Source organism: Phycodurus eques, chromosome 3 (assembly GCF_024500275.1).
Source record: "Phycodurus eques isolate BA_2022a chromosome 3, UOR_Pequ_1.1, whole genome shotgun sequence".
Lineage (NCBI taxonomy): Eukaryota > Metazoa > Chordata > Actinopteri > Syngnathiformes > Syngnathidae > Phycodurus > Phycodurus eques.
Window position 1 is genome coordinate 5,898,557 of NC_084527.1, and position 11,444 is coordinate 5,910,000.

The following is an 11,444-nucleotide window of genomic DNA, read 5'->3' on the forward strand; positions in this document are numbered from 1 at the left end:
GTCCACTGCAGACTTGCCTTATCAGACAAAGGCTAAATGTTGCTATTGTTTGTCTACATCTCACCTCGTGCCTCCTCAACTGCAGTCCTCGTTCGCTCAGATAACACCGAGGCGCGTTTATCTAACGCTTTGTCCACATACCTAAGTATACTGGAAACTCTGAGGTCAAACGCAATTGACGCTGGTCAGACAATGGTTGGTCCAAAATCTGATCCACATGGAAAACCATCTTTGTGACATGCATGCCAAAACCGGTGGAAGTATCAACCCTAACTGTGAGGTCATTTTAGCCTATCAGAAGCCTCAAAAAGGTAGCTTTTCCTTTTTCATAAAAGACATAGACCGTAGTAGTGAATTGAAGAAAAGGGGACTGATTGTTAATTAACTAATGTTAAGGAGTGGAGTCACTCCTTAACATTACATAACATCAAGAGATGGTTGTTCCTAGTTTTCCACTGTGCTTAACCGACAATTTCTGCATCTCTGTTCCTGCTCAGATTCCTGACATACGTCCCAAACTGTGGATAGACATTCAACCTGGCAATCAAGAGATGTTTCCCTAATGACTGATGGACAAAGCTTTTCTTTAAGCAAGGTAAATGTTAGAGTTGAAACCATGAACATTGCACATGCAGGTCATGATGATCCTTTATGGAGTTAATTGGTGTAAAGAATTCATCTGTAAACCGATTTGGTCTCAAGTCACTCGTTTCAAGTCTTGTACTGGTGTCATTTAGAGAGGCAATAAAGCAGGTTGTGCTTCCGGACATAGTCGGCCGTGTGATTGATATGTTGCCATGGCAACCTTGTCTTGTTGTCAATCGGAGCCACCCTTCACTCTGTTCCGATTCCACCAGCTCTATATACAATACAGTAGTCTGTTATTATAATATAGGCACAAATCGTCAATAAATGAACTCATGATGAGTGACCCTTTCTTTCAGATGTCAACCACAACGGAAAATGGGATTGGGGGTGCTTGGAGTTCCAACAGAGAGAAAACATACAAGAAAGTAATAAAGTTTGCCTTCTCACTTAATAGCCCTATTGTGTTTTTTACGAGACATGTGAACTAGCATCTTTAATATTTATTTTGGCTAAACAGGTCTATGAGAATTTCCCCTATGAGCCTGTGATTCGCATAGCTTTGTATAAATGCATTTACAACACATAATGTCTCGAACCTTGCACTGCTCTCATGCCAGAGATCAGTAATGTGCTGGTCACACTTTTGACGTCACTGCTTATGTTAAACGTTTTTTTTTTTTTTTTAAAGATGGTGCTATTGCAAGGCTTCTCAAAGTGGCTGCCACTGTTCACATTGCACATACTTTAAAAAGTGTTCAAAGTTCATCTTGTTGCTACCCACACAACAAGACTGTTTACAATACTGTATTTTAAAAAAAAATATTTTTGTACCCCATCCTCTTAAGCGGTTTTGTGTATTTTTTGTAAATGTGCCACGCTAAATAGTTTCTTAAATGTGTTCGTAAAGGGCCATTTTGATGTAATTTTGGTGGACTAGCAGTCTGTTTGTCTTATTGAATAATAGAACTAATATATTCGAGGGTGAAAATGTTACTATCATAACATTTTTTATTAACATCTTGACATTCTTAAATACGAAACCTGATAATCAACTTCGATTTATCTGTTGTTCAGAATTGTGTCGATTGTTCGGAACTGATTGTTGATTACGGATTTATGTCTTGACGTAAATGAGGCAAAATGCGGTGCGCCGCAGTTTTTTGTTTCTCAAGGAGAACGAGATGATGTCAGCAATGGGAAGTTGAGCTAATTCAGTCAATTGCTGATCCCTATTCTTAACTGTCATAAAGTGTAAGTGTAATTGTTAAAATACTGTAAGGATGTCAAAACATGCACATTACACATTTTATTTAGTTTCTTTAGACTAGAGGCTTATTTTCCCCCACGTTTTGGTTGAATTCCAATTTGTATGACATCACGGATTCCACTTTCTATACCGAGTGCGATGATATACCACGATGTAATACCCAGTGTTACAGTCCTCAGTTTCTTACTTTGCGATACCATCCCTTATCATTGACGTTTTTCACTATTTGTGAGGGAAATGCAATTTCTAGCTACATATGCTGTGTGCAACGGGGACACCAGTGACAGGGTGCAATTAACACACTTGTTTTCTCTTGAAAGACGACGTCATCGGCCTTGAAGGGAGCCATTCAGCTGGGCATTGGCTATACAGTTGGAAACCTCACCTCTAAGCCTGACAGAGATGTGCTTATGCAAGATTTCTATGTGGTGGAGAGTGTCTTTCTGCCCAGGTCAGTCCTTGGATATCATCAACACAGTAACATGCAGCCTCTAAAGTGCTCATAATGTGTGCAATTTTCTGAAACGAAAAGGTAATATGCATAACACCCAGACGACTATATGAACCCAAGGTTATGTCTTGAAAAGAGCCAGTGAATCATACAGCGTCATTAGAGTAGGTTATGTGTAGGCAGTAACTGGCTCCTCTTTGGCTGCAAATGTTTTCTGTTGCAAATTAAATGAATGGAAAAGTAGGGAAACCTGGATTCTCCACTATGATGGCTGTTATTTTTCTCCACCCCTTACAAAATTGGTAATAATCATGTTTACTTGAAGCAGACGTCACAGAAAATGTGACCAGTACTCTGTATTGTACCGGAACTAGTTCATATTTTGGGAGAACGTGACCAGAACTTGGTTCATTTTTGCCTGATGAACGTTATTGAGAACGCGTTCATTCTGTCGTCTGTGAGCGATTTTGGGACTAAAGGTCATTTTCATTCAAGAGTGCCAGGTTTTGTTAGGGACTTCCAGGAGGAACCCCGTCCGAATACACTCTTTACGGGCCTTTATATTTTGCAACTGATTCTGTTCTGCCACCATTCATGTTTACATGCGCGAGGTGCATTCAGGGACACTCCGTAAATGCAATGGAATGTGTTCTTTGGTGCATAATTGTAAAAATTGATTACCGTATTTTCACGACCATAAGGCGCACCGTATTAAAAGGCGCAGGCATGGTAAAACATACGCTATCTTAAAACATACGGTAGCATGCATGCACGCTAAAACAATGTTTTGAAAAAGGCAGCGGGAGCAAAACTGAGTTCGGTTGTACTTTATTGAAGTATTTAACAATGTACTCATGTTATTTTTTGATCAATCCTCATCCACAAATCCATCAAAGTCCTCATCTTCTGTATCCGAAATGAACAGCTGGGCAAGTTCTCCATCAAACACGCCAGGTTACCTCTCGTCGTTGTCTGAGTCAGTCTCGTTGCCGTGCGGCTCCTCAGAAAAGATGCCGGCTTTTACGAAAGCTCGAACAACAGTGCAAGCAGACACGTTAGCCCAAACATCCACAATCCATTCACAAATTGTGGCGTAACTCGCCCGGCGCTTCCTCCTAGTCTTAGTAAAGGTGTGTTCGCCATCTGTCATCCATGGCTCCCACGCCGCTCGCAACTTCACTTCGAACGCCCTGTTTACACGGATGTCCAGCGGTTGGAGTTCCTTTGTCAAGCCTCCCGAAATGATGGCAAGCTCCGAGTTATTGCACTCAGTCGAATGGTGACTGTAGAGACGCTTCTCTCGGCTGTTCTTTGCTCATTAATCCATTGCTCGAGTTGGGCCACCTCGTCTTGTTTCCGCGGAAACTCAGCTTCGTCTTCTTGACTTGGCGTTTTCCTGCTTCCTCCACTTGCGAACCATGGATTCGTTGATCTTGAATTCTCTCGCGGCTGCTCGATTCCCATGTTCCTCCGCGTAACTGACAGCTTGCAGTTTAAACTGTGCTCCGTAAGCGTGTGTCTTTGTAGGTGCCATTTTCGGGGGTCCTTAGCCAAACCGATGTTGTTTTGCACAATGCACATACTATATACCTACTGGGGGCGTGCCTTTAGCGTCCTCCTTCACGCGCACCCTTCCCCCTTTAACATCCGCATGCTGTCCTCAGTCACGTCCGGCTTTTCCTCTATATAAGATGCCTGTCGGCAGGAAATGCTCCCAGTCAGTCAAGTGGAGAGCTCATTAAAGTCACAACGACAACATTTACAGATTTTGGAACTCTGTGCACATATAAGCGCCCCATCCATTTTGCAGAAAATTTAAGACTTTTAAGTGCGCCTTATGGTCATGAAAATACGGTACTTGGAAAATTATTATTTGTACCAGAATTCTTTATATAAAACACCGTATGATCACACTGTCATAATATGGAACTTATTTTGTTTTGTAATAGAAGACTAGATAACATAACATTTTGTTAATATAGTCAGCCAGAGCTGCTAGAATGGAAAGTTATCAATGTCCTTTCACCATCGTTCCTGTCATACTGTGTTGTGTGTGTTTGTTTGCACATTAAGGACAGAAATCCTGGTTTTGTTTGACTTTCTCATTTAAAAGAAGACCATTGAAGCAATAAGTTTTTCTCATGTTTTTGAGATTGTAGGGTGAACGCTGTAGCTAGCTACTAGTGTGGACAGAATGGGTGGCAACAATGGGGAATTTTAAGGGGCATAGCCCGTCAGCAACGTATTGGGGGGGAAAAAAACAAAAAACAACTGAACTGGTTCACTTTTCGAATGGTAAACTTAGTAAAAAAATTTAGAACTATGAACTGAACTACTTCATTTTTGGAACGGTGAAGTGAACATGAAAAGGAACAGTCAATACTGCTGCCACAAAATGTTCTAGTGGATTTTCCAGCCAATATACTGAGATACTGTCATTTATTTAAAAAAAAAACAACATAAAAACATTGTGTAAACGGAGATTTTGTTTAACTGTGATAATTAGCCATACTTACTGCCGAGTGTGGCCACGGTTCTTGCTGTGAAAAAAGATGTTGAATGCATTGAATTTGAACAAATATAGAACTGTAATTTGATTTGTGAGTTACAGTCAAGATGCCAAATTTTTCATTGAAATGAATCATCATCAATCATTAATGAATTATTTATTGATTTACATTGTGATAAAGTTGTCTTTGTGGAACCACAGCTTTACCTGGAAGCTTTTGTATAGTGCACCTGCATATGCAAACTCCATGCAAAATGTGCTCTCTCACCGAGCGCCGTTTTAAATATTGACCTTGGTTTTCGGGCCTCATACTGATGCTTTTCTTGAAGCGGACTGAGATATTGGTTTGCGAAATACAAATAGTTTAAGGCGAACCGGTAAGCTTTGCAGCGGGAAAGCCAAATATGGCAGCCACAGACGAGCAACAAAAAGAGCAAACGCTTTCCCTTCACCACATGAGCGTCCCAAGAGATCGTTGACTGGAAATGCTTTTGTTTCTTTTTCTCTTCCCACCCAACCCTCTCTTGAGGTTTTTGTTTTGGCCCTGTCAGTCTCGCTCTGGATCACTCAAGATGACACTTCACATTGCGTCTCCATCCTTGGTGATCAAAACCGGAATACACACACGACTCGATATTTAGATTGAAGGAAGCGTTCTAAGGTGTGCATTGCTAAATTGTTTCCATCGGGGGCGTTAGCTACCAATTGTTATTTTCATTGCGCACCAAACACAGCCGTCTCATAACACTTTGGAGTTAGGTGTACTGTTACACAGCACTGCCTCATGTATCCGCTTACAGAATATAACGCTAGCACAGCCACTATGTAACCTCCTTACGAAGAAGTTGAATCTAATAGAGCACAATGTTTACCAGCTTTAAAGCCCTTGTGGAAGACAAGTACATTTTCAAATGCAATCATTTTAGCCTTAGGGGGCACCAAAATAGTCCAGAAAAGGAAGGACTTTGCAAAATACTTTTCACACACACTTATCGGATGCGTTTCCTTGACATTCAGGTTAGGTTAGTTACAAAACAGGAATGGCCGACATTTCTGGAAAAGGTCAGACCTAGTATTACATTCAAGACAATGCAAGCGTAGATTATCATGTTTCTGTGTTGTAGCAGACACAAGGCTCATATGTTTAGCCACCAAGGTTGATATTGTAATTAAAGAGTACACACACAATACAAGTTAATCATGGTTCCTCATAATTGCTCTAACTGTGGCCGGTCATGATCAAAAGGCAAACTATGCCAACATTAAGCTGTTGTACAATGCTTTGAATACTTTTGAGATTCTCTCCATGGATCTTGCGTCATACAAGTTTACATGATGTATTCATGTGTGTTGGCAATCTCTCTGAATTCTAGTGAAGGAAGCAACTTGACCCCAGCACATCATTATCCTGACTTCCGCTTCAAGACCTACGCACCGCTGGCCTTCCGCTACTTTCGGGACCTGTTCGGCATCAAACCTGACGACTACTTGGTATGATACTGTAAATATGCATGCTTGGATAGGTTCGGTGTGGAAGAAAATGACCACAACCCCGGACAACCGCTTTTGGGATAACCTAAAGTGGCGATTGTGAGCGAGGTCCTCTCTCAGTTCCCCAAGTACAGTAACTTGATTTTGTTGCCGTTTTCCCTGTTTCAGTACTCGTTAGTCAATGAGCCTCTGATTGAGCTGACCAACCCCGGAGCCAGTGGCTCTCTCTTCTACTTGACCAGCGACGATGAGTTCATCATTAAAACAGTCCAGCACAAAGAGGCTAAATTCCTCCAGAGATTACTTCCTGGATACTATATGGTAAGTCATACTCGGTTACATTTGGAGTGAAATTGTATCTCATTAAAACAGTAAAATAACTAACCTTAAGTATATGTACTATAGCAATGTTACCACATGTGAATTGTGCCAATTTTGGATTGCTTTAATATACTGTAGTTTGGATGGTTTACTTCAAGACATAATATAATTTTGGTAGATGGATAGTTTGGGGAGTTAATATTCTTAACCAATGCTTTAACAATTTCTTGGTGTCTTCCACCTCACAGAACCTGAACCAGAACCCACGCACCTTACTCCCCAAATTTTACGGACTTTACTGCATCCAGTCGGGAGGCATCAACATCCGCCTGGTGGTAATGAACAATGTGCTGCCCCGCTCGGTTAAAATGCACTACAAATACGATCTGAAAGGATCGACGTACAAAAGACGAGCGTCCAGGAAGGAGAGAGAAAAGGCGTGTCCGACCTTCAAAGATCTGGACTTCCAGGACATGCACGAAGAAGGGCTTTACTTTGACGCGGAGACCTATACCAATCTGATGAAGACACTGCAGAGAGACTGCCGGGTAGGTGGAAGTCATTTTACATGCCAAAGCTTTTACTCGGTGGAAGGAATGTTGACATGAACATCAGGTGATTTGTAATCATCAGCATGATCAGAATTCTAGGACAAGTAATTTCTGGTTAAAAGACATTCCTTCATGTCTCAAAACATTTCACCACTTCGGTCTTCTGTCATCAGGCTGCACAAGGCTTGCATACATGGTATAAACCAAGTACACCCATATCAACGAGTAACAGGGTAAATGATGAGACGTAATTAATAAATTCTAAGAAAAATGAAATATCGACAATATAAAGTTGTCAGAAATTATTATTTTTTTTAATAACATGACATTTCTCTCAAATAAACTTTGAATGATTATGGCCAGACACCACCACCATCACCATAGTGACGCACGATGGTGGCAACATCATGTGGAGGGAATTATGAAAAAGATGAAATGGCACAAAACATTCAGGCTACTGCTAGAAAGCAAAAAAAAAAAACATCAGGAAAAGCCTACTACAACATCTGAACTTTAACATCAGAGGCACTTAAAATGGTGGTGCTGACACCCATTTTAGATAATTTTGAGCACAGCTACATCCCAGTTGTAAGAGGGTGTGCACACCTGTGCAACCACATTTATTCAGTTGGTTCATTTTTCTTCCCCTTTTGAAAAGATTACAAAAAAATAATTCAATTTGAGTTGTACAGGTTATAGGGCACATTAATAGTGGAAAACGTGTTGGAAATTATTATTATTATTTATATATATATATATATATATATATATATATATATATATAAAAGGAGACCAATTTATCTTGGTCTCCTTTTTTTTTTTTTTTTTTTTTTTTTTTTTTTTTTAAATCCGCCCAAAAACTGGCATTTGAACACAAGTGTGTTGACTCTTTATATCCATGCGTCCTTGGTGGAGTTTATTTGTGTTCAACGTGGCCCTTGTAGATTATACAAATGTATGAAGAGAACTCCATGTGCATGGGAAGTACTGTGTGTTTCGTCTAAGCTGCCAGTTTTCCCAAGGCGCTTTGCCCTTGTCTCCTTGTGGCTGTGTTTCACCAAATGACATCTGGGCAAACATGGAATGAGATGAAGACCTGATCCTGGTAGCGTGAGCTACTTGGAGCTCAGTTTCGAGCCATGTGTCCGTGCATCGGCAAGGAGACTTACAATCGTAATAGTTTATTTAGATTTGCTGACAAGGTTTTAGATCTGGAATGTTTTGAAAACAATTCTCCCATTCTTTGAAATGATGTAGCACCTAATCTAGGAGGTAAACATTCAATGCCTTTTCTTTTTAAATTTCATCACGACATGCTATGACTGATTTCAGGCCTGTTGTTCCATATTGGGCCAATTTGTACCATTAACATAAGAACTTCGACAAACAAATGACACACTGTCAATGTTAGCAGTTAATGAACAGTGTGATGCTTGCAGGGACTTTTAGGTAACAGATAATCTTATTCATGTTTGGGAAAAGTGTGCAAATAGGTATAAATCTCCTGATCCCCTTCCCACCTTTCAAGTTAAACGTCTAAACATAAATTCAGGTGACTACAGAGAAACATTTCTTGAGTTTATGAAGCTTCCCATGGATCATTAACCAACATGCTGACTTTTTTTGCATTCTTTCTTTTCTTTTCAATGTTTTCGAGCCAGGACGACATCCTCCCATCTTGCTAAGTCAGTGTTTTCGAAAAGATCAACCTGACATGGGACGCACGCACGCACGCACGCACACGCACGCATGTGTGCCCCCTAAAAGAGAAATTCAGTTTGAAATTGTCCCCAACTTCTGTACTGCAGATTTTCATGAACTTTGAAATTGTTCCCAACTTTTGTACTGCAGATTTTCATGAACAGTTGGAGGATTGTGGTTGTCTTCAACCATGCATTTCTAGCTGTTTTTTCGTCAAGGCAAAATATTTGATACAGATCGTTCAGGTGTACCTATTTGTGCACTGCATCCCGAACTAGTGTCAGTGAGCATATACTGTATGTCATGTATCAATTGATGTGCTGTCTATATATGTTGAGTATATGAAAGCAGCAGCTCTTAGAGGCTGAGCACAATTTGTTATTTTCACCTCTTCCTGTTCTCGCCTCCTGAGCGGGAAGCAAAATGCCCTCTAAGCAGAATGCGTGCGTCCATTTCCATGAGTAAGCAGCTCAGCCCGTCAGCCCAGTAGAGGCTCGCCGACCAAAACACAGAGGGGAGGTCAGCGGCCGCCTAGCAACAGGGGGCGAGGGGAGTGCAAGGAATGAGGAGGGAGGGGAGACTCGGTTGTCCACGGAAGTGAATATTACTGCTACATGTGAGCTATTTGTACGGAAATGGAACGAACTGAGGGGTGATGAGCTGATATTGCCACCATAGGTCCAGATAAACAATAGCAAGATGCTTCCTTCTTGCCTCTCTGAATTACTGTGCAGCCCCTTGATACTCCTGCTATGCCAAGACAACAGAGTGCATTAATAATTCATGTGCACTGTAATTGTATAGCCAATGAGACTTTTTAAAGGCAAATTTTGCTCGAATGGTAGTGATGCATAGATGAAGTAGATACAGCATGACTAAATAAATTAGCGTTCATATTGGGAAGTGAATTTGCAATTGCAATTCCTGTGTATAGTTTTCTCCTTGTGGCTCAAAAAACAAAGTATTGCCTCTCAAGACGCAACTTAATGTCTCAATGTCAAGTGTTATTTTACACAGCCTTTACACAGCTGTCCAACTGAGTAATTGTATCCCTTATGTACCATTTTACAGGATCATATTACAGTTTCTTGGCGCAGGGAGAAAAATAGTATCTGATCCAAGAAGGAAAATGACGGTTTCGTTTATTATTTGAGAACATTCCGTCAAGGATATTACATTCTCTGTGCTTCCCTGATCAGGCAGCACATCCAAAGCTGATGAATAATGAATATCTATATTTTTCAGACAATTTCCTGGCATTGCATCTGCACACAGCGTGAGCACATTGTCATGTCTGTGGCTTCAGACTGCCAAATGTGTGCATTTGCATCAAACAGCACAGCTCCTTATCGTTAGGATCCGCCTTCCTCCTTCAAATGTTAAAAACTTGCCCCGGCTGTCACTATAAGTCACTGGCACAGATGATGTGCAAAGATATAATTGTAATTACTAAATAATAGTTCTCAGACAAATTCAAAGAAAATTGAATAATTTCCCATGGAACCCCTGATGATCTCTCACGTCACCCTGTTTTGGGATCACTGAGTTAAGTCACAGGTTTTTCCCAGAGTCTAAAATTGCACAAGTGTGGTTTTTTTTTTTATTATTATTTTTTTACTATTATTATTATTATTTTAGTGCCTTGCCTATAAACATCATTTATTAAAAAGTTTGGCAAAAACAACATGATAAGCTCAGTAGTTTTCTTTCAGCCATTCCAGCTTGATTGTGGGCCTGGGAAAGCCGAGACCGGGGCGAAACGATGCCCTTTCGTAGGCAGACTAGTGTGCACACTATGTGTGTGTGTCTGTGCGTGTGCGTGTGTGTGTGTGTGTGTGTGTGTGTGTGTTTCCAGTTTGAATAGGCCGGGGGCGAAGAGATGCAAATCCTTGGTATGGAAAAGTTCAAAGCTTAGACAAAAGCCCCCACTGTTTGTTTTTTTTAACTCATTTGCTCTATTTTGTGTTTGCATGTGGGTACACGCACGCGTGCGGCTCACGGATCCGCAGTCAAGTCATCTGCATGCACGCGTTGTTGTCTTGCAATAAAATAAGTGCTTATGAGAAGATTAGAACAGCGGAAGTTGACTTTAAAGCACAGAAGAATCTTTCTTTAATATCTGTGGTCTTATTTTCCCCAATAACTTCCTCATATATATATATATATATATATATATATATATATATATATATATATATATACACACACACACTTACAAGAATGCTCAAGAGGAAAAACACCTGCAAATGACCTTTTTCCGACTTCAGTCAATGATTATTGATCCCAACAATACCTCGAAGTGGGTTTGCCGCCTAACTGTGATGGTTGAGGACATAACTCGGTCACTCTTATCCCAGTTTGCCGGTTCAACTCTCACCTCGCACCTCACTCATGTTTGCGGACTCTATTTTCGCTGCTCAAAGCCGAGCCAAGAGGAGACGAGATGTCGGGAGACTTTGGGAACTGGGTGAAAGGCTCCTCACACGGGTCAATGTGTAACACTTTGTGGAGAAACACCTTCTTTATTTTGCCCAAATCTGGTTTGAACACAAATTTCCTTCTGTC

The 11,444-nt window shown here is 40.7% G+C and overlaps 1 protein-coding gene across 2 annotated transcripts in view; it reads left to right on the forward strand.

Annotated features, from left to right (window-relative positions):
- pip5k1bb (phosphatidylinositol-4-phosphate 5-kinase, type I, beta b) overlaps positions 1-11,444 on the forward strand; it is a 31,726-nt gene that overhangs the window by 12,148 nt on the left and 8,134 nt on the right. For both annotated transcript variants that reach the window (XM_061671757.1, XM_061671758.1), the window contains exons 2-7: positions 498-595; positions 945-1,013; positions 2,176-2,306; positions 6,189-6,306; positions 6,475-6,627; positions 6,876-7,175. In XM_061671757.1, the coding sequence (XP_061527741.1) occupies positions 563-595; positions 945-1,013; positions 2,176-2,306; positions 6,189-6,306; positions 6,475-6,627; positions 6,876-7,175 (804 nt within the window). In that variant the 5' untranslated portion in view covers positions 498-562. The remainder of the gene's footprint in view (positions 1-497; positions 596-944; positions 1,014-2,175; positions 2,307-6,188; positions 6,307-6,474; positions 6,628-6,875; positions 7,176-11,444) is intronic.